Consider the following 23,520-nt stretch of genomic DNA (forward strand, 5'->3'; position numbering starts at 1 on the left):
AAAACGTCATTATTTTGTTATCAAAATGACGACACCGCGAGACGCTGACAGCGGACTATAGTGCCTAGAATATACTGCCAGTATATTTGCTGTGGCTAGTAACAGAGCTCCACCTCGGAAGCATTTCTTTGCACGATAAGGGACCGTATCCTAACGTTTTGCTGTAAACACGCCGTTAATAAAATGAACAATGTTTTATGTTGCTAAAAAAATATGTTTCAAACTCAACAACTTGAACCAAAATACTTTTGCTGCCGCGAGAGTACGCTGACGCTGCAAAAGCGTCGGCTAGGTGGCGAGAGCTGCCGCCCGATTCAAAGGATTCAGCCTTATCTGTAGCCTTATCCATCCACCCACATGATCAGCCATCGTAAACAAAACAGCCAGAACAAAATCAGCTGATTCTACGGTTCTCCTTTTTTTTTTACACATTACGTGGAATTAAGGTACTGTGCGGACGTCTTAAGTGCGCGGAATAATCTATTTAAAGGCAGTAATTGCTACGGGTCTGCCGAGATCAATTTGCAAGGAGCGCTTGGCTCGAAAGCTGGCGAAGGCAGCTTTAAGGCAAGTTCATACTGGCGAGTCGCAAACGTCGCGCGACCGATTTTGGTCAGTTAGGTATGGTTTCCGAAACACATGTAAAGCGGGGAGGGAGCGTAACAAATCGATTTAAGCCTGTCGCGCGACCTCCGCGACTCGCCAGTGTGAACTCACCTAGCCTGCTATCGATGGCAAATGTGCCCTAAGGGCGATGCGTGGTTCTATTTATTTTTGTTCAGAAAATACCAGGCGACCACGAATGATCACACTGCAGGAACTGCCGACATACGGGAGCAAACCGGTGCAGCTGCTGGGAGGCGTTTATAAAATTGGCAATTGTGTGCAAATGTAGACCGTTACTTCTCACCCCTTTTGTGACCGGTGGTTTAATTTCTCGATGAACATAAAACTGTTGCCGCGATTGACATTGCAAGCGTGCAGCTGGCAGTTTTCTGAACAGTATTGAGTTAGCATCAACCACTGGTGCGTCCGCTCTTATGAACGCTTAGAGCTGGCAAGATTACGCACACGCACATAGTGGTCATAAAAGTAAGCACATCGTTCCATCGCTTACTAGGCTTTTCTTGCAGGCATTAACAATACCTGCCACTGTTGGTGGATTTGTGAAACACCCATCGTGTTGCGGGAGAATTTGTAAAGCAGGTGCTGTAGGCAATGGGCACTGCTTTTCTCAGTGTAGTTCGTTACGAGCGGGACTTGAAAAAGAAAAAAGAAACTGCCACTCATGTAAGCATGCATGGTCAGAGGAAGCTTACTTGAGGATGCAAATCTGCTTTAAGAAACTGTCTGAATTTCTTTTATTGTTATCTTGCATCGAATACAACGTGATTCTATTTTATCTTTCGAGCGTTATAAATGACACTGATGGTAACGTATACGTTGCCTTGATTTAGAGTGTGCTGGCGCTAGACAGATGCAAGATACAGAGATAGAGACCTTGTTTATGCGACTAATTTGTGTAATTTTTTTTATATTAAATATTCACTTATTGCTGCATGTTGCACTTACAGCCCTGAAGACTGCATTCATCTGAGACTACTCCGGTTTAAAAAGCTCTCCAGAGTACAACAGCCGTTGAGGTATGTTCCATTGTCCTGTTTTTTCTCACCGTGCGTCGAGGTCCCGCACACGCGGTGCAGCCAGTTTTGGAATTAGGCGCGAGCAGCCATGAAATTCATTGGTGAATATTTTAAAACATGGACTGTGAAAAGTTACCTAAATTGCATTAATCTCAGAATAGGGTGTTTTGGACTGCAAGTGTAACATGCGGTGTGAAGGAAGTAAAAAGAATAAATGACGAAATTTGGCTAATTAGTAGCGAAATCGTGGCCTCTATCTGATTATAATGTGTCTGCTGAACCCCACACTCAGGGAAGACAGGATGCACGGGACTATCATAGCATTATTTATAAAGCACTGGGTAATCAAAACTCACCCTGTACACGAGGCTACTCGGTCATTATGAACGAGAGGTGTACTTAAATTTTTGCAAATTTGTGCAAGCTTTCATACATAAACCGTCTATAGCATTCGTGATTGAGGATAACATTCAAAGGAGAATTTTAGCATGCGCCTATTCTACAAAAATACAAAGCATGCGCTTAATATATTGCCCTCAAATTATGCAAGCTGTGATCGGTGCAGAGAATATTGATTATACCTTTGCGTCAGCACGCCACACCGGCTCTGTTGTCAAGATGGAAATGAGTCGTTGCAATGAGTATTGTGAAACCCAATGCTTAGTGTTTTTTTTACGGCTGGAAGTTAGTGCTATGTGTGTCTGTCTTTCTTAGAATTTTTCTTTTTTGGGCTTTGTTTTTTCCCTCAGTCATAAACCAACAAGCCTAAGCACCTACTCTTCTGAAAAAAATCATCCACATGCTTTCCATTTCTTACTGCTATATGCCTCAGTTCATCCAAAGAGTTGCCGTGAGCGGGCAAAGTTCAGCGGTGGTTTGGGGAGCGGTCACGAAGGACGACCTTGGACCGCTGGTCATAATACATGGCAGGTTCATGGCGGAGAGCTACTGCTCCATTCTCGATCACGTGGCTCTGCCATTCTTGGTAGGGGGACCTTTTCCAGAAGCGGACTTTATCCTGCAGCATGTCCGGTCCCAAGTTCACACTTCAAGGAAGGTTTTCTCTTACTTGGAAGGGCGTGATGTCGCAGTTCTTGACTGGCCACCTCGGTCACCAGACTTGAACATAATAGAACATTTGTGGGGCAAAGTGAAGGTGTCATTGTCATCTCGCAACCTTCATGGGCTGTCAGCCGACAACCTGTGGGCTGAAATTGAAGAGCGATGGGAAGAACTGAGGGCCAATGTCGGCCTGTGTAATTCTTTGTACAGTTCTCTTTCAGACAGAATGAGAGCAGTGATTGAAGCTGGCAGTGATGCCACACGCTATTAGTTCTCAAGTCAGAGACCTAGGAAGCCTTGCTTGTGCTAACTGTGCCAATGTCAGTTTGAACTGTGCAAATTTGTCAGTATTTCCGTCACTCTTTATTATTTCCCTTATTTTTCTTTCTACGTTGACTTTTCCTGCACACCTGCCATTGCATTCCCTAGTCCAATGGAAGCCTATTTCATAGCTTTTTTTTGTTATTTCCTTGTTTATCTATTCATTCTTTCAATTTTGTCAGTTTTTTTGCTACATGTCGAGTAAACATGCCCACATTTTTCGTCCACTCTTTCTTTTTGACGATTCGTACGGTGCAGTGCAGGTGTTCATACTGGCTTTGTATTAATCTTTTTTCCAGAGTAGCGCACCATATATTTAGCGCTGACATTGCAGAGCGGCACTTTGAGCAGATGAAAGCATCCGTGACTCGACGGCTTATTCTGGCTGGTGGGCAAGAAGTGATTCAAATTGAAATTATAGATTATTGCAGCTAAGTAATGGGGCCAGCCTCCGAGTAAATCATTTCAACTCACACTAGAACGAAGTTTTTTCTCGCAGGGGCCTTCGATTGAGTGTTGATTGCAACAATAAATGACAAGGAAAAGCCTTTGCCACCATGGATGCAGCTCTGAACCACGCACAGGTGCTGGTCTTCTAAGTTGCTGTGTCGAAAACAGAATCCCCATGGTGATTTGCGCGCTCAATGCGAAAGTGAATTGCCCTGCAAGGTGAGCTCAATCCTGCGGTGCTGGCATGCTGTAGCAGACAATGTGGCGAAAGCCACGCCTATGGTTTCCAGTGCACCTGCGTGCCCTAGAGAGGCACTGGGGAAAGCACTGGCTTCCTGGCGCCATGTTCAGCTAGAAGTGGATGACCGTGTACCTGTTAATTGAAACTGTGCAACCAGACTCCACGGCCGTGGCAAAAACAAAAATAGCAAATTGAAAAGGGGAAGGCAGCACTGTGCCAAAAACCCTCCCACAACCAAAAAATAAACATAAATGTTCATCCTGGGTGACACTGATTGGAAAAACTGTAAAGTGAGATCGTGATTAATTGTGGCCCATGTCAGCATGCACAGTGCTCTATCAAAAGTATCGTTACAGTAGGATGCATATATTCATATATTCTCAAAGACTGAATAGAAAATTCCTGTTAACATTGCCAGCGTGGAGCCTCTTGTTTCGACTTTCGGAATGCTAACTGGTTTGGGGCAAGGAGAATGTTGGGGAATGGAAGATGTTCTTGGAATGCACATTCACAAGTAGTGCAAAGTATTTAAGGGAAACACCCAAGGCGAAGTGCATTTCAGCTGGGCAGTAATAACTCATTTGTTTCTACCTGATCACAGTTAAACGGTTGCAGAGCAAAGATAGACAGCTTTCTCAGAAGCTTTGCAGCTGCCTGCCTGGGGCAGTCACTCTACCATTTAAGCTAACCAGGATGGCTAGCAGATGCCATCCTGAGGCCGAATTAACAACCCGAAGCAAGAATGGTGTTTGTCTCGCTCTGAGTTGTTGATCAATTTGCTCTGTTTACCTAAACGGTAAAGCGAATGCCCCAGGCTGGCAGTGGTCGCAGGTTTGATCCCTGGTCCAAGACATATTTTTCTTCAGTTGTGAAGCTTCTGACACCATGAGACACTGCGCAGGAAATAGTTCGGGATAGCCCTCGGCCTTTTGCTTCTGACAGCCTATGCAAAAGTTCTTGAGGAAGCACGGTCACATTGCGTTAAGTGTATGTCTCTTCAGTCTTTTTTAGGTAGTCTAAATTAATCGGGAGTCCTTCACTAAGGCGAACCTTGTAGCTGACATGTTGTTTCAGGGTGCTAAACCCCACAATTTACAATTTTTTTTGTTACAACTAAAGCACCTGTAAAATGTTCAGACAGGAAAAATTATTCTCTTTTGCACACACTGGCGAATTGTGACGTCCCTGTTTGGTGCTGGTCAAGCTAGGAAATGCCAACACCGCCGCCGCGGTGGCGCAGCGGTTATGGTGCTCGGCTGCTGACCCAAAAGACGCGGGTTCGATCCCGGCCGCGGTGGCTAGAATTTCTTTGGAGGAGAAATTCTAGAGGCCCGTGTACTGTGCGATGTCAGTGCACGTTAAAGAACCCCAGGTGGTCGAAATTTCCGGAGCCCTCTACTACGGCGTCTCTCATAGCCTTAGTCGCTTTGGGACGTTAAACCCCATAAACCAACCAGCCAACACCCACGAAGAATTATGGAGCCCATCTTGGTTCACTGAGGTTGCCTACCACAAGCTACTTGACAGGGGGTGGCTAGCTGGTGATGTGCATCCATCCTAGTGGCACTTGGCGCTAAGCACTTTGTTAAGAACATTGCAGCTCGGTACGTGCTTGCGTTTTAGCTTCCTTGGTACCCCTGATTGTGGTGACCACCCAGCAGGAGCGTGTGCTGAGACCCTTGGTAGACCTGGACAGCACCTTGCCAGGCTCATCGGTTTTATCTTTATTTTCTGGCCTCGCCGCCTGTCTGGTGTTGTTGAGGCCTTTACTGTTAGCTTAGGTGCATGTGCAGCACTGCTTGTGTTAGAACTGTCGAGCTGTGCTTTAACAGAATTAAGTAAAGTGGCGTATGATGGGTTTCCTTCTATAAGTCTGTGGATACATTTTAGATGCTGCTCCAGAGCCCTGTATTGTTCTTCGAGGTGCTGCAAAAGGTTTAATAAATCTGATTTTAATGTCACCAGTTATGACTGCTGGAACACTAAGTGGCCAGAAGTGTAGTTGTCAGACCCCAAAGAATGCTGAAGGCATGCAAAACAAGGTATGTTGCAACATGGTTGTGCGGCTTTGCCTGCAAGATCGTGTTTTTTTTCTCATTTGATGGAATTAATTAGAACGAAAGGTTCTCCTGTACCTCTGGCATTAAACATGACTCGAGAGCTATCTCTTTGGATGTATTCATTGCCTGATCACAGTAGCTGGGGCCTTGGTGGGTGTCTGGTTCTTCCGAACTGGGAGAAAATGACACAGAAGTGTCTGCAATGTACCTCACCTTCCAGATTTCCCGTCACGGGCATAAATAAAACAACCCAATGGCGGGCACCTCTCACCCAGTGCCAGCTGACAGCAGGTGCTAACTGTGGGCTGTTAGGAAAGGGCCCTCCAAAGGCCTTCTGCACAAGCGCGTGGTGGTCGCAGAAGGCTCCTTGGCTCCCTGCCCAGCAGGTGCACACGCCAATGTCAGCATGACCTTCATGCATCCCAGTCCCAGCTTAGTTCGGGACACCATAAACTTCGTTGCCTTTTTGCACATTAGTATTGGTAGGCATGTTGGAGACCTTATATAGAGGGCAGTCGATGCCATTTAAATGTGCCGCTTCTCTGTGGTGCACATGCCAGGGAATTCTTTTCTCGAAATACTTCTCCTATGTCATCATTATGAGTTCCACCAAGGCCACTGTATTGTATGCCTTTGTTCTGCGCAGGACAATGTCCTTTAGAATTCGAATTGATGCCTCACTATAGTTGTTGGTTTCTGGCCTCTCGTAGCAATGCCTGCCCTGTACAGTGCCGCCCATTCCTCCTCACTCAGTCTTCATGAGCGAGTCAACTCTGCACATAGCCCTGGTGAGGCAGTCAGGTAAGTGTTGCTTTCACTTCTTCAAGGTCTTCCTTACTCTAAATACAGGGCATATGACAGTAATGTGAACAATTGGAGTGTATTAACCGCATTTAATTAACGTAATGATGCAGAATAGTTTCTTCTCTTTTTTTGCCGCATTCATGCACGAGGAGGTATTTTTTCGCAGGATATTTCAGTTTTTCTGAAAAAGAACAGCTAAACTTAAATTAAATTCTGCTGTTCCTTCTGAAGTCATTTTACTATCGGCCCATTATTCAGTTCCAGATCAGTCATTAGGATTTGATCTCTGAATGAGTATTTTGAACTACTTTTTGCGGTTTTGTAAGGCTTTACACACACATGCACACAATGCCTACAGCAGCCACACTGGTACATTGTTGTCTGTGGGAAAATCGCACAACAGAAAAACGCACAGTGCAATATAATAAACTGGTGATGTCATGTGCAAAACTCTTAAAACAAACTGTGCCTTTTATGAGCAAAGGAAGAAAGTAGTAGAAAGAAGAGTGAGCCAGGGCAGGAAAAGGAAAGAGAGACCGAGAGAAAGACATGCATAGAATCTCTTTAACTATAATGAGCGCTTCTTTAAGGTTACATGAGGGCAAGTTTAAATTGCAGCTGGCTTTCTTGGGTAAATAATTGTCTTCTGCATTCTATTATAAGTAACTCAAGAAAAGCACTTCCAAATACTTGTAAATTGAGGCAGCAGATATTCCCATGCCACCATGAAACAGTCTATTTGGAATGATTGTTTCTTGTTTGTGAAGGGGACTAGATTGCATTTGAGTCATTTAAAGTTGTGTTCCATTTATCTGTGAAAGGAGTGCTGTCTTAAGGGTCGTGTAGTATAACCTAAATATGTTTGTAAGAAAGTGCCCGTTAAAAGGGTGGTTAACTCAGCTAGTTGATTCATACTTCATGGTGGTTCCAAGAGATTTTGTGTATCGAGGACAAAGGAACAGACAGACAGACGTGGGTGAAGCTTCTTAATTGGCAGCTTCGTCCACATCTGTCTATCTGTCTCTTTCTTTGTCGTCATTCTAACCATTATGCCGTAGCCATTCTGAAGAAGAAATTTCATGGTAAATGGTGCACACGTCAGCTTACCGTTTGGTAGCACTTGAAACATCGCTAGCAAGATCGTTTGTAACTACATTGGACCCCTAAAATGGACACCCGAACCTACACACACGCACACTTGTTGAACTTGTACTGTTGTAAACTGCACACTCCTTCCCACTAGATATGCTTCAGTCCATAATAGGATTTTGGTAGGAATGTTTGCTATTCAGAGTTTGTGCAATGTATTAAGCATTGAGCTACTAAATCTGAAGCCATCCAAGAAGCCAGAGAAATGCAGTCTATCGGAAACAGAATGTTGAGATAACTCGAGTTGTGTTTCACACAATAAGCCTAACCTAAGTCCATGTTGCATTTAGGGAGACAACCTTTGTTTTGTCGATGACTTCGTCACAATTATCTTCATAAATCTGACTGTGCCCACCTGCAGGATAAGTGCCTCTCCCATGGCCACCTTATCTTGCAAACTTAATACCATTCACCCACCTACCTTTGTGCCGCCCCCGGCCACGCTTGCCTTCTCTTGGAATCCAGTCCGTTATGCTTAACCACCATCACCTACTTTGACTTCGCATTACATGTCCCGTCCAAGCTCATTGCTTCTTGGTTTTGACTAGGATGTTATTAGCCCGTGCTTGTTCTGTGACCCACTCTGCTGTCTTCCTGTCTATTAACATTACACCTATCATTTTCCTTTCAATAGCTTGCTGTGTTTTTAACTTAAGTTGAACCCTTATCTTTAGTGTCCCAAGTTTCTGCCCCATAGGTGTGCACCGGTAAGATACAGCTTTTATACCAGGTGTTTTAGCAAACACTTTAAAAAATTCCTGAAAATATTGGGTTCGATAGAGGAAAAAAAATAGGTGTAGGATCACACTCTCTGGCTCGTTGGCGCAATATGCTGCAAAACCTTTCTAATTATCCAGGTAATTTACAAAAAGCCACGAATTAACTTTTTATTTATCGTAGCTGGGTGGTTAGTCTCCATTGGGAGTTTGATGCCGTGAACAAGACGATGTTTTTGAAACAAAGAAAAACTCAATTTCTAGAGCCCTGCAGCGTGAAGAAATCATAAGCTTTTTCCCGCATGCAACCAAAACTGTGTGCACGAGGAGCGCCGGAAGTGTGGTGCAAGCGAAGCGTCCGCTGGTGACATGTCGTAATGAATGCAGTGCCCATTTCGAAATGCATGTGGTGATATGTTTTGCCATGCTAGTAGTGTGTTTCACCAGGCATTGGGTCCAGGAACACTACCACTGTTTTCTGATGGCGGAAGGAGCGTGGGCCAAAGATGGGGAGTAGGAGAAGTAAAGGAAAAAACTGTATACACATATTTACAGCATTAGTTACAAACAGAGACAAACAAAGTAAAAGCTGAGAAGAGTCTCAAGGAATCGCTGCTTGATGAACGTGTCGAGCACTTTAAATAGTCTCTCCTGTTGTCTCGCCGCCTTTATCGTCCAATCGTAGGGACTTCATCTTGAGCACCGTCTTTGAGTGAAGCCAATGACGCTCATTGGCTGGATTTGCCATCTTGTCGAAATCGGGTGCTCATTAACGGCGCTCCCCTCTCCATCGTCTTCGTTGGCTGAGTCACTTGGATAAAATTTCCCGAAAGTGCCCTTTCCTCAGGTCACCTCCTCACCCACAATTGGGCGCACAGTTAACCAAACGCAGCTGTCAGCTGATGACCATTCAGGAAGGCGTCCAGGGGGATCCCATGTCTTGGCTCAAGAAAACGCCCGAAGGTGAACACCTGCAGCAGCGCCACCCGCGCCATCAACAAAAGAGCGAAGTGCAGATGATCGACAGCCGCTCATCTTCGTGCGTGTTGTTGAGTGATGTCTCCCTGGCGGTGGTACATACATGGTTGCAGGGTCATTACTGCTTCGTTGGGTGCTGCTTAAGGTTAAAACAGGTGGTGGCAGTGACGCCGCAGTGGTACTTGGAATAAAGAAGTCGTCTAGACTCAGTGTATCTGTCCTTCGTGTCCTGTGCCACCTTTCTTTTCAGGAGATCACATGGGAGTGCATGCTTGGAGGAACAACACTTTAGCAGAACCCCACACTGCCTCTGGGAATGGCTTAAGTGAAGACGGCTGTGGCGGGAACACACAGGGGGGTATAGTCACAACAGTGCTAACCTTCCTCGCTAGACAACCTCGGCGCTCAGCTTAGACTGTGGCCGGCGTTATCGACTGCTTCGTCGCTCGGAGTAAGGAAAATTATAGTCATCGTCAGCTACGGGAACGTCGATTTTGAGAGCCATGATGGGCACATCTGCTGGCGAGATTTTGTGCGTGTGAGTGCGTCACTTCTCGTGGGCTCATTTTTGTGCATCATCATGAATTCATTTACTGAGGTTGATCGTCTGTTTTCTTATAATTGCTTCCCATCAGGAACCACATCCGAAAAAGAAAAGCTTTGTCAGCGTGGCGAGGAGAGCTTGCTCGGCAGTGGCTGTGGGGTATCGGGCAGTTGTTCTTGCAGTTATGGTAGCGTGTGTTAGCTTCAGTTTTCCAATAAGGTGTAGTCGTTTGCATTTCAGGTGCTTGTCTTGGAGGCGCGCTTGTGACAAGGCCATTGCAGTGCCAGTGTTTCAGATCATTTGAGTGTGTGGGAGTGCCGCCTAGGATTAAAACGTCATGCCGCATTGTGTGAATTGTGGGAAAGGCCGTGCCAGCACAACCTCAATACCCTACTACCGAGAAGGGGGACATTGTGATCGCTTATGTGAGCGTGCAAACGGGACGCAGAGCTGGCATCCAGACTGTATGCTGCCCAACATCCTGGTCGTCATGTGCCGACTCATCCCACGTTCGTATCGGTATTTAATCGATTTAAGTCTACTGGATCAGTTCATGTTCAGAAAAGAAAGAGACCAGGGAGCGCAACCGACGATTTTGACATTGATGTCCTCGCGTATGTTTCTGTCAGGCTAGAAGCGGGTGTTAGGGACATCGCTGACTTGTACAGTCAGCCCACCATCAGTTTGGAGGTCACTATCAAGACACAGCTACCACCATTACCGTGTGTCTTCACCAGGAACTGACACCGAAGGTCTTTCAGAAATGTTTCGATTTTTGCAACTGGTGCCTAATTAAATGTGATTAAGGCTCGGAATGCCTGCACGAAGTGCTTTGGGCAGACGAGACCCAATTTTAAGGTGGAAGCCTTTAATGCCTCATCGTTGTAAGCAGTAGTTGTCAACAGAAATGTCGGGCTTTTCTATTGGTCGAAATGGTGATGACGTCACAGTGCGCGAATTTCAAACTGGACCAATTGTACTTTGGCTAGTAACCATGCAACCAATTAAAGGGATGGTATAGTGATGCTCCAAGTAAGTGAGACTGAATTTAGTTAATTAACCAATTGGTCTAATTAACCTTTCTACTCAGACCAGAAATATAAATAAAACCGAGTAGGAAATTTGTCGAGTTGGGGAATCGAACCAGAGTCTCTGGAGTGCGAGACGAGCATTCTAACCACTCCGCCATGCCAGCTCGATGGTTTGGAATCAACGGCACATCTAGTGAATACGGTGTCTTCATTCACCCCATCTTCCTCTCTTCCCTTACGGTGAGGTTCAGGTGTCCACCGAGATATGCGAGACAGATACGGTTCCTTTCCTCAAAAACCAATTTACCGTCGAGCAAGGCGTAGAGCCGAGTGGGCAATGGCATTCTGTGGACTCTCTGGCAGCGTTGCAAGACGCTGTCGCGTTCCACCCTTTAGAGGTCAAGCTTAACATCTTAACCATACATCAATGACACAAGCAGCAGCACTGTGCTTAAAGCTTTTGCCTCACCTCACTTTAGGTCAACAAAGTGCCCCCTGAATTTTTTGCAGGGACTGCAATGTCAACGTGTGCAGTGCACGTTATTTGTGTGACAAGAACCCACATTGGCTATGCTAGCACAAGTTCATGATGTAAACAGCGCGAACTACAAGGGACAAGAAAAGAAGGGACACAGGACGAGCGCTGACTCGCAACTAAAAGGTTTATTCACTGAAACCTTATATGAAGAAACAATCAAAGGGAAGAAACAACACAAAAAAATTAAAAACCATGAAACGCAACATTCGTCAGGTGCTCCCGAGAAAATTCATCTCCCTATCGCAAAGGAAAACAGATGGTTTGCTGACGCAGTTCAGTTGATCCCCTGCGATGTGAAAAGCCTCGACAACTTCTCGTGTTGTCTGATCACTGTGGGTGTATAGTACACGTGTTTGATTGAATAATGCAGTGCATTTTTTCTTTTTATTTTTCATGACTTTACATTCTAGACAATGTTTGACCAGATGTGAAAGGTCATCACCAATGTTTAAGTTGTTCCTGTGCTCTACAAAGTTGGCGTGTTTCTTTCAGCCCCCGTCAAGCTCAAACAGATATGCCCTGCCATTGAAAGAAAGAAAGAGGCCAAGAAGAAAAAAGAAGGATGTGGCGTTGCACACAGGGATAAGTTTGTGGCCTGTAAAACATGTGTTGTATACAGTGTACCCCTTTCCTGTGGAGTGCGTTACATTGGTCAGACCGGGCGTTGCCTTAACAAGCGCCTACAAAAAGAAGTTCAGAAGATTATTCTTAGAGGAAGGAAAAGTTGGTTCGGACCTGCCTTTATAAATGGCTGCTTGGTCTGACATGGCTCTTGACATATCAGAAGCAATTTGTTTTAATGCACCAACAAAACGACTTTAGCATCACAGTCCTTTTTTGGTAATAACAGTGTGTCATACTAACCCTCTAGTATGTACACGGTTGTTACTTTATACTTTAGCTAACCCTGGTTGTGGCAACAGTGTTGACCTTTTTTTGTCATTTAGATGTGGTCAGGGTTTCCTTGAACGAAAGACTTGTGCGTATCACAATCAAGCTCTTGCTGATCGTGGGCACAAGAAATAAGTGATTTGGGAAGTACTGTGAGGTAGGTAATTTTCTAATGCTTTGCTCAGTCTGCGCAGCCAATGGTTAAGCTTTTCTCCACCGTATTTAAACATTGAAAGAACATTACCTGTGGAAAACTCAGTCTCTTGGTATTGAGCCTGATCAGTCTGAAGGTTTTAAGGAGTTGGCTGGTGTGTAATGCAGTTGCAATGGATGCTGTACTTTTTTTCATTTAGACAGAATAGCAGCCACTGCACAAAATTGCCTTTCGTATAATGCTTACTCGATGGGTTTGATCAGACCAGGGAAGTTCTAGTGGCCTACTCTTTCCCTCTTGTTGCACCTATTTGATTAGCCTTTTTCAGAGTTTTGTCATTACTTCTGTATCCATTCGAATCTAAGCAAATTGCTTTTTTAAATGATGTGCAACTCTTAGGTTGGCTTGGATCGGAGCATGTTGTCGTTGTGTTAATAAAATACAGTGACAACGCATAAAAAGGAAAAAAAGTAATACGCAGGTGATGTCCCCATGTAACGCCAACAGAAGACTGCAGTGTAGTCATTACTATCCGTAGCCTACGCCGATAACAGCATACACGAGCATTTGCTGCAGTTTTGACCTCCTTTCCTTTTCGTGTGGTGGCGTGGGTACGTGATAAGGTCAGCGATAACGACGAATGAGCGGAAGCATGTTCGGGCCGGGGGGCCGTTAGGCTGACGACCTAAGCCTCTACTGGCTGGATCACATCACACATACTTCCGGTGTCTGAAAAACCGCGAAAAGCACTCGACGGTAAGTAGCCGGCTGGTCGGAAAAGCCCCCTAGGGTCGTGGAGGGGCCCCAGGTAGCTGCTGACCCTGTGTTAGGTTCCCCTGTCTCCGACGGTCGGAGCCCGCTGCATTTGGTGGGCGGTTGGGCATCCCGTGAGTGGGGCTGCACCATTGGGCAATCTCGATGCTCTCCCTGCCCTGGCCAGGCAGGCCAGAAATGGAGTCGAGATAATTGAAGGATCTGAACAAAAATCTCACTGTCCTCATTCCCAGCCTTTGTCCCAACCCATTCCCTACAACCATTTATCCCATCCATTTGTCCATCCCTTCCGCTACTTCCCAGGGGAGGTCAGGGGAGTCTCTCCGGGCCCGCTCCCCCTGCTGTGGGTCGCTATAGTAGCTTTTCCCTTTTCTTTTTACTTTTCCACCTATGGTTGGTGAAGTTACAATTTGCCTCTGGGCCTATTCTTTTATTTTCGAATTGGGTTAAGCCTGTTGTACGTATGTGGTGCAGGCAGGGGCTTATTATATTTATTTCCTTTTCGGTTGCCCCAACCTATTCTTTGTTGTTCTCAATTCTCTAAGCGGTGCGAGCTGGGCGCTATTATTTTTCATTCCTTTTAATTGCTCACCCTAATTTTGTTGTTCTCAATTGTTTTTTCGGGTGGCTTACACTCGAGAAAAGTTTTTTTTTAATTTGGCCTTCAACTTTTGGACGTCAGCTTAGAATCGAGGCCAACCTAGATTCAAGTAAATATGGCTCTGTGAATTTCCAGAAAGAGTGCAGCTTGTGAGCTGTGTAGCTTGGCAATGTCTATGCATTTTTTCTGTGCTGCGTAGCACCTACATTTTCAAGGCAGGCAGTATGGTGAGGTGCAAGTTGATTTACCAAGAGCTGAATGCTTGAACCATGGTGGAGAGTTGCAGCCCTCAATTTCACTGTTTTGCCGCTTGGGGTAAGAAAAGAATTTGGGAGTGCTTTGTTTTTTCTTTTCGAGACAGCACCGAGATAGTGCAGGTGCTATAATAATGACTTATAAATACACCCACAAGGTCATGAGCATTACTATAAGCTGCAAAATTACGTGCGTAGGTTGATACTTACGACAGTCCTTCATACTCTTTGCTCCTGGCTGGGACGTTAGAGGTAGTGGTGGATATTTTTTGATCATTTATTGCATGAAGAACTACTTGTTCCGCCTTGAAGATGCTGCATGTGTTCACATTTTTAGCCATGTTTTGAACTTTAGCTGAACTTAATTGGCTTTTACTTTTGGTGTCATTTGTGCTAACTTTCTTGTGGTTCCATCTTAAGACCATTTGTGGCAGCTGTGCGTGATCCAACTGCCATGCTAGGGTAAATAATTTCCTTTTCTGCCTCCAGGCAGTGGAATAGGGTCGAAGGCTGGCTGCACGTGGGATTCTTTGCTGTGCTACGGCTGGGAAGGCTGTGTTGAGGCCACCCACAAGATCATAGCTACCATGCGCAAGATCATTAGGGAGTAAGTTTTACAAAAGGGAAAGGAGAACAAGGGTAAAGCTGAACTTTAGGCGGGAGATAGCAGCGCTTTTCCTGCAGCGCTTGTCTTGTTTATTTCCCGCTGTTGTCGCGCTTTTCCCGTACAGCTAACAAGGGTCAGAGCTTTCTTTTGCAGTGCTCTCTGTAATGCTGCTTTCTCTGGCCCTCGACTTGTGCATGGTTGTTCATGCCAAGCTGCTTGGTTTGATCGTGCAGGCTGCGCACACTGCCTGGCATCAAAGTGCTGGGCTCCCCAGACATGGCTGTGGTGGCCGTCGGTCCGAATGAGTGTGAGATCTTCCAGCTCATGGACAAGCTGTCGCTCTGTGGTTGGAACCTGAACCCACTGCAGCACCCCTCGGGCTTCCACCTGTGCTCCACACTGCTGCATGCGGCTGAGAATGTGGCAGACCAGTTTGTCTCCGATGTGCATGCATGCACAAGAGACATCATGCAGGCCCCCTGCTTGCCCAGCAGTGGAAAGGTGAGCAGCAGCAGTATTTGCTTATTTGCAGCACAATGCAATGCCCTCCTGTGACATGTTGCAAGGTCTACAGCAGCAAATTCGAACTGCCTGTACTTTTGTACTGCTACACACAGACTTTCTTTATTGTGTCACTTTCAAAAATGACGGCCACATTGTTGGTGACGGCTATCCTTTTTTTTGCACCAAGCACCGAAGCCAGAGAAAGGGTACACAATGGAGCAGTAGCACTGGTGGTTCAAATTGTAGGTTGTAGGCATTGAAACCTATCATCAGCAGATGTTACCTTTGGAGTGAACTTCCTGTGTATCTCATGCACTTCATTTCGGCTTTGTGTGGAAAATGGCACAAGGGCCCATATACCAACTTGCTGCCCTTTCACAAACATCCGTTTTGGTGACTCCTGATTGGCTGAAAGGGACGTTAGCAAAAGACATGCAAGCTGGGATACGAGTCCAGATTGTGCTGTGCTGAAGGGCATTGGAGAACAACTTTTTTTGTTTAAAAAATTGATACCCATTATTTTGTGTGTGGCTACAAATCTCCATTGGTGGTAACCTCCAGGCTGTGATAATAAGGTTAAAGTTTAAGTGAATTAGCTAGGTGAAAGTTTAGTGAGAATTTGGAGTTTGGTGTGAATTTGGTGGACTGATGTCCACTGCAGCTGACAGTTTGTTCCTGAACATATTTCCTTTCTATTTGACCTCCCTATTTTTAGAAATTTTTCAAAGTGTTAGCTGAAAATCGTGGTATGATTGCAGGATGATGATTCGTATCCTTTCTCTACAAGGATTTTGTGGCATGAACATGGATCAGATCTGACGTACAGTCGAGCCCACTTATAACAGCCGCAGTTATAACAAACGTTTGCTTATTGCAAACAAGGGTGGTGCTACTGTCATCATATGCATTAGAGCTGTGGCACTGTGTCTCGGATACAGTGAGTGACCGTGGCGGTGTAACTCTGAACGAATGAGGGGGTGCCATAAGCGAGGCACCACAGTAGGAAAACTTGAGCTTCTGGTAAGCACACAGATCAAAGAAAATCCCCAGGCATCCTCCAAAAAGTATAGGGGGACCCAAAAACGCAGTAAAAATAGGCGATATTGCACACAAAACTAAAGTTTTCCCAAATGCTGCCATCGAAAGCGCATGCCTCGGAAGGCGACACCTACACTGGTGAAAGCCACGGTAAGCTTTTGGATTAACATCCTAGTGTGTGCGAGGAGGAATGGCAGCGACCGGCAATGGCTCTTTATCATTGATAAGCCTCGTGCACTGCAATGCTTTGGGAGCTAGGTTTTCATACACTAAAGACTGAGCACAAAGGCCTCGATTACGCCTGACATTTTGTTTTCATGCGACGAGCGTGCAACCAAGCATGATGTTTAATGGCGCGATTTTCTCGCTAAGTGGCTTGTTGAGCTCGACCATGACATAGCGAAAAGGATACAGCTCCAACTCTTGTGTGATTAGGTTCCAATGTGCCCTATGTTGCCTTCTTTAGCTATGGTGACAACAAATGCCAAGTGCAAGATCCAGCCATCAGACATGGGTGTCTTTCATGTGGTCCAGACGTCCTATTTTTGGTGCATCATCTAGCTCATGCTGATAGCAATTCATGCACCAGATGGCGATGTTCCAATTTGGACGTCCTTGTTCGTTGCTGTGAAAATGATTAAGAGACTGACTGCAGAGTACATCAGGAATTACTTAGGTAAAGCATGCTTTATGGGACAATTAATCACCGAGAACATTGTTTAACATCTGTGTGATTAGAAGCACATTGATTTGTAGGAATTCTTTTAATGCACAGATTTCCAGACATGATTTAGCCTGAGATGGCTTTGTTCGTGCAGATCATGACACAGGCATCGCATAGTCATACACTGACGAAGCTATTGTGCGTGAAGTGCGAGTGCTGCCCGAACGTAGAGAATGTGATGATGATGATGAGAATGCCAATCTGCCACTAGCTGCCATAAATGCTTTTGCCATGAGTGGTTATATTTTTCTTTTTTTTAATAGCATAAATATGCCCTGTGGCATAAGTGAGTTTGATATACATATGCAAACCGGTGACGGCTACAAATGCCAGCTAGGCCCGGTACTGTGGCCCATGAGTCCATATTCGAATGTCTGGTGGTCGGCTGGGGTGGAAACCTTGAATGCCGAGGTGTCGCTTGCGTGCCTCCCGAAGTGCGGGGCAAGTGAACAAAAAATGATGTAAAATTGTGTCTGTAGCAGAAGTGGGGCAGAAGGGGCAGTTCAGAAGTGGGGTCTGCGATGTCCGGCATACTCTGATGGCAGGCTTCAGTGCAGCATCCACCCGAATTTTCCTCAGCGCCACCTTCTCACGGCGAGTTAACTCACCGGAAAGGTTGGATTCATGTGGTCGTATTAAAGCACATGTGGAGCAGCGGAGATATTCCTTGTTAGGCAGGACAGCATCTTCTGCGGATAGTTTCAGTAGCGGAAGTGGGTAATTAAGGCACTTGCAGTGGGTGGGATGCACCGTCCGCTTCCCTAAGACGGTGTGTATTGCGTCGAGCCCACACAGCTCGAACTGGGCATGGATACGATTGCACGATAGTGCACACATCACCAACAATGCCCAGGGTACAGGCTATGCGCCGTAGAGCCTCTACTGCTTGTGGTGAGTTGGTATAGAGGAGGAGACAAGGCGTCACGAATGGCAACGAGCCCCGCTATCACAGTGGGAAGCGGCGCCTCTGTGATGTAGGAACATGTGTGGCGTGCATTAAGTAGAGCTGCACAGAGGAGACTAGTGTGCAATATGTCATCTTTTGAGCTTGCGTCCACGTAAGCTTGAAGGGCACCTGTGGAGTCTGCTTGTAGAGGAGGCTCTGTTTCACTGAACGATGGGTGTGCGTGACATGTAGGGGTCAGTTGTCAGGGACCTGGGGATGCTGCCAAGGAGAAGGTTCCAAAGGCGTTGTGTAAAGAAGCGTATAAGTAGGGTCAAAATAATTTGCGGCGTCTACCCCATCACTGCCTTCCGCAGATTAGTTGTACCCTGTTCTTAATGCAGCCTAACTGTTGCAGCCTTGGCGAGGAACATAAAGTATGATCGCTCTTGAGGGCTTGAAAAGCGCAGTGTTCCCACACGCATAATGAACAGTTGTAAGAGATCAAGACCAGTTTCGTTGGGCTTCATATTTGTGGCTATAAATTTAGAAGAAGCCGGTCTACTACGAACTTCGGATACAATGAATGCAATCCACATGACCGCCAGGTTCATTGTTCATTTTAACCCTTTCGCTGTCATGGATGTACCGGTACGTTTTCGCGCTTCCCCCCCACAGTGTCACTGACGTACCGGTACGTTCTCTATCGTGCGTTCAAAATTTCGCGCTTGAGCGCAAAGCTGACGGTCTTGGACTAGCCGTGCCATCTGTTGAATCTTTCTACAAGTTCGTATTTTCGCCCCTTACTGTTTTGATACGTGTATTGAAGAGTACGGAGCGACTGCCATCCCACCCCTCTCTCTTTGCTGAGTGGTGCGGTTGCTCCGCGTTCGCCGGATCATGACGCGCGCGTGTGGTTATGGGTCCAAGGGTTGTTCAGCCATCTGTCGCTGTTTTGCAGGTTTTTATTTTTCTTCTGTCGGCGTGTGAGCTACGGCGCTTCAAGTTCAAGGGCGTGCGCCGTTGCCACTCCGAGAGTCAAAGAAACCGACACATGACTCGATCGCTGCTTTCGCTCTCTCGTCGCACCCTCGCTTGCGGCTGGCAGCAGCAAACGTAAAGCTCCTCTAACTTTGTTTTAGCCTTTTTCTATCTCCCTCTCTCATCTTTATTACACAGCGTCCCATTTTTCTCCATTTTGCGGGCCACTGAAAGCACACCCCCACTGCGCGCGGTTACTTTCGGATATGGCTGACCACGCGGGACCTTAGTCTGGGCATTGGAGCAGTGGCTCTTCCGATTCTGAATACGAGCTGAGCTCGGATTCGGACTCGGACAGCGTCTCATCTGAGGAAGAGGAGAGGTCCGCATCGTCAGATTCTGATGTTGAAACAGCGGGACCATCATCCCAGAAACGTGCGACACTGGGGGTGCGTCACGGGCAGAAACACCCGACAGCGAAAGGGTTAAGTGGGCTTGATTATAATAGCGCTCTTAATTTATCTGGCTGCGCTTTTTAATGGTGAGGCACACAAGAATTGAATTTACATAAGATGCACTCTGCTCGTTCAGTACATTGAAACTGAATAAGAGCCGCCGTGGTGACTCAGTGGTTATGGCACTCGGCTGCTGACCCAAAAGACTCGGGTTCGATGCCGGCCATGGTGGTCGAATTTTGATGGAGGCGAAATTATAGAGGCCCGTGTGCTGTGCGATGTCAGTGCATGTTAAAGAACCCCAGGTGGTGGTCCAAATTTCTGGAGCCCTTCACTACAGCGTCCCTCATAGCCTGAGTCGCTTTGGGATGTTAAACCCCATGAATCGAATCAAATCAAATCGAAACTAAATAAGAAGGCTTGTTCCTGTTTTCGTGCTGCATTGAGAAGTTTGCCCACCTGCATCAGAAAATGCTTAAAGGACACACACAGCCACTTGATGAACAGCTGTGCTCATCACCAGTGGTATCATATTAGGCCTTTCAGTTGCTTCTAGAGATGTATTTTTGCCTTGGCAGTGACTACAGTGAAGGGGCCCGTCACTTTAAAATCTAGGCTACAGTGATGGGGCCCGTCACTTTAACATCTACGCTACAGTGAGGGGGCCCTTCACTTTAAAATCTGCGCTACAGTGACGGGACCCAACGACTGTAGTGACCTAACCTAACCTAAACCTATAAAAATATATAATTACGTGTAACTGCAAGCAAACTTAAACGTCATGTTTACAACAATTTGTTATTTCCCCCTCACTGTAGCCTAGATGTTAAAGTGACGGGCCCCCTCACTGTAGCCTAGATTTTAAAGTGATGGGCCCCCTCACTGTAGTCACTGCGTTCTGCCTACCTCACTGTGTTTTCTAATTAATGGTTACCATCTTCATCACCAGCCTGACTATGCCCACTGCAGGGCAAAGGCTTCTCCCATTCTTTAATTAACCCTGTCCTTTACCAGCTGTGGCCAGTGTATTCCCGCAGACTTTTTATTCTCATCCTCCCACCTAACTTTCTGCTGCCCCTTGCCACGCTTGCCTTCTCTTGGAATCCACTCCGTCGCCTTAAGGACCAGTGGTTATCTTGCCTTCGCATTACGTTGCCCTGCCCAAGCCCATTTCTTCCTCTTGATTTCGACTACGATGTCATCAACCCGCTTTTGTTCTCTTACCGACTCTGCCTGCTTCCGGACTCTTCACATTACACCAATCATTTTTCTTTTTTTCTTCTCATAGCTTGCTGAGCCTCAGACCTGCTGGAGGGATAACTTCTCATGATGTTCTCTGCTGGATGCTGGACCTAACATTTTTTTTAAGTAAGTCCATGTGCATTTTTTTTAATTTTTGGCCACATGCGTTTATATACCACTGATGGTTCGTTTTTGTTGCAGGCTGCAACCTATGGAATGCCTGAAAGCGTCGCTGATCGTTCTATAATTGCAGAGCTGTCATGCACCTACATTGATGCTTGTTACAGCACACGTTGCCTCCCATAAGCTAACCTTGTACCACTTTAGTCTTGGTTTGTCTTCACCTGTTACCATTAGTCTCACCTGAACTGGCAAGGAGAAGACAACATGGCAAGCATGTTCTAGCTATCGTAACAATGGCCACCTGTTCTGCATGTGTGGCCAAGCACAGACATACTATTGGAGATGTCTCTCGTTGCTGCCCTGCTGAAATTTTTTCCTTTATGTCTCCTGGTAGGGCACAGGTTTGTAGCTGGCAAGGTGATATCTGGCCTGCAGTGCCAATGAAACATGCAAATTTACGAGGTGTGCTAGGAAAGTAATGAGTGATTTTTTTTGTAACCATGAGTTTTATTCTTTTTACATATCAAGGTTGTCCCCTTCAAAATAGTTCCCTACTGGATTTACTCAGGGATGAAGACATTTCCAGTCTTCGTAGCAGTTCTGGAAGGCTCCTGCTGGAATACGTTTCAGCTCATCTATTACGCTCTTCCGGATACTATCCAAAGTACCAAAGTGACACCCTATCAAGTGGGTTTTGAGCCAGGGGAATAAAAAGTCACAGGGACTGAGATCCAGTGAATAGGAGGCTGAGGAACCACAGAAATACTATTTATTGACAAAAAATCACTGATGGACATTGCCATGTGTGAGGGTGCATGTCGTGGTGAAGCATCGATGTTCATGCAGTGCCTGGTCTCACACGTGCCACCTGTTTCTCGACTCTTTTATAGACTTCACAATAAAAAGTTTGAGAGCTTTTCTTAAAAGCCCAAATTCTTTGTGGATGATCCCCCAACTATCAAAAACAAAAATGAGCATCGATTTAATTTTCGCTTTGCTCATTCTCGCTTTCAGTGGATGGGGCGAGTTTGATGTTACTTGTGGCTGTTGCTTACTTCATTACTCCATGGTGGGTGGCTGCCACCATGACCGAAAAACCAAATTTTTTTATGGCTCCCCCCCTTTCAAAACTAGATCGCTCTCTGAAAAGAGGGTGGAACGAGGCAGCAGACTTTTTTGCGAAAAAGAAGCCAACTTTCACAAAGTTTCACGTAATACACAGCAACTGTGAAGAAAAACAAGCACAAATCATATCCCCATTTCTTGTCACCAAATGCTTAACAGATACCTTAGGGCCTGGCTACAAGGTATCCAAAATGTCCAGCGGCGACCTACTCCTCGAACTCCGTGAGAGCATCCAATGCTCGAAACTCTCAAACATTGCTTCCATAGGGGACATCTCTGTCTCCGTGACTCCCCACCGATCTCTTAACACAGTTAAAGGCGTTATCTCAGAGGCTGACTTCATACATCTAACAGAAACCGAAATGCTTCAAGGACTCTCTGATCAAAATGTAATTGATGTGCACAGGATCAAAATCCGCAAGGACAACAAAGAGATAGACACAAAACACATGGTCCTCACGTTTAACACCAGCAGTTTGCCCGAAACGATTGATGTTGGATACCTGAAAATCACCGTCAGACACTACGTACCGAATCCCCGCCGCTGTTTCAACTGTCAGAAGTTTGGCCACGGCTCACAGAGTTGCCGCGGCCGCAAAACCTGCGCGAAATGCGCTTCGAAAGACCACCCTTCTGAGGAATGCGACACAGCCCTACGCTGCGCGAATTGTGAAGGAGATCACGCTGCATACTCCAGGGCGTGTCCGTCCTGGAAAAAGGAGAAAGAAATCATCACCATTAAGACTACAGAAAATATTTCATTCAAAGAAGCGAGGAGGCGTTTTGCGCTTACCAATTCATTCTCCTTCACAGCAAAACCAAACTTCGCTGATGTGGTGCGCGGGGGCGTAGCACCACACAGCGCTCCGGCACCTGCCGCGGCCACTTCCACTGCGCCTGTGGCAGTGCCATCCACGCCCCAGGCCGAGACAGCGAAAGCTGCTCTGCCAACTACAAGCCAGGGAGTGCCGGCCCACAGGTCAGCATCCAGCAGGACTTCCCCCCGTCGGGGGAGGCCTGACACCCACACACCTGCGGCTTCTTCGCAGTCGTCCAGCACCTCTTCCGAGGTGATGGACCAAACTCCCAGCCCGCCTACTTTACAGTGGCGGAACAGCTCTCTTGAGCGAAAAAAAGGCAGGGCTACCATAACGGCCCCAGAACATAAGTAAACCTCGTTGCTCCTACCCCAAAACATAAACATGGGTTTTCTAGTTCAGTGGAACTGTAGAGAAATATTGAGAAATTACGATGACATAAAAAACATTTTAGGGTCAATGTCACCCGTAGCCTTATGTCTCTAGGAAACCAATCTAGGTCCACAACATATGAACATCCTGAAGCATTATAAAACTTTTAGACGCGATCGTGAGCAGGCAAATAGACTCTCTGGAGGCGTCGCGATTATCGTACAAAGCGGCGTTCCTGCTCGAGAAATAAAACTCAAAACAAAACTTGAAGCCGTTGCGGTCAGTGTCGTCAGCCATAAAACAATTTCTCTCTGTTCTGTATATATTCCTCCACATTCTACATTAACAGTCCACGATTTACAAGAACTTATCAATGAACTTCCAGAACCGTATCTAGTAGTTGGGGACTTTAACGCTCACTCCCCTTTTTGGGGAAG

The 23,520-nt window shown here is 46.1% G+C and overlaps 1 protein-coding gene across 6 annotated transcripts; it reads left to right on the plus strand.

The window, feature by feature from the left end:
• Nucleotides 1-369: 369 nt before the first annotated feature.
• On the plus strand, nt 370-21,686 carry LOC149357307 (sphingosine-1-phosphate lyase-like). 6 transcript variants are annotated; one of them, XM_089584520.1, is made up of 9 exons: nt 370-446; nt 1,575-1,643; nt 3,526-3,695; nt 5,608-5,759; nt 6,488-6,578; nt 12,030-12,123; nt 15,052-15,319; nt 20,692-20,771; nt 20,847-21,686. In XM_089584520.1, exons 4-8 carry the CDS (start codon nt 5,673-5,675, stop codon nt 20,731-20,733), a joined length of 582 nt encoding a protein of 193 aa, XP_089440646.1. In that variant the 5' UTR covers nt 370-446; nt 1,575-1,643; nt 3,526-3,695; nt 5,608-5,672; the 3' UTR covers nt 20,734-20,771; nt 20,847-21,686. The 6 variants fall into 6 exon arrangements, with proteins under 6 accessions (XP_089440646.1, XP_089440647.1, XP_089440645.1 ...); XM_089584521.1 differs by having other exon boundaries at nt 5,683-5,759; XM_089584519.1 differs by having other exon boundaries at nt 3,526-5,759.
• Nucleotides 21,687-23,520: the final 1,834 nt, after the last annotated feature.

Source organism: Amblyomma mixtum, chromosome 3 (assembly GCF_055824585.1).
Source record: "Amblyomma mixtum isolate Tamu chromosome 3, ASM5582458v1, whole genome shotgun sequence".
Classification (NCBI taxonomy): Eukaryota; Metazoa; Arthropoda; class Arachnida; order Ixodida; family Ixodidae; genus Amblyomma; species Amblyomma mixtum.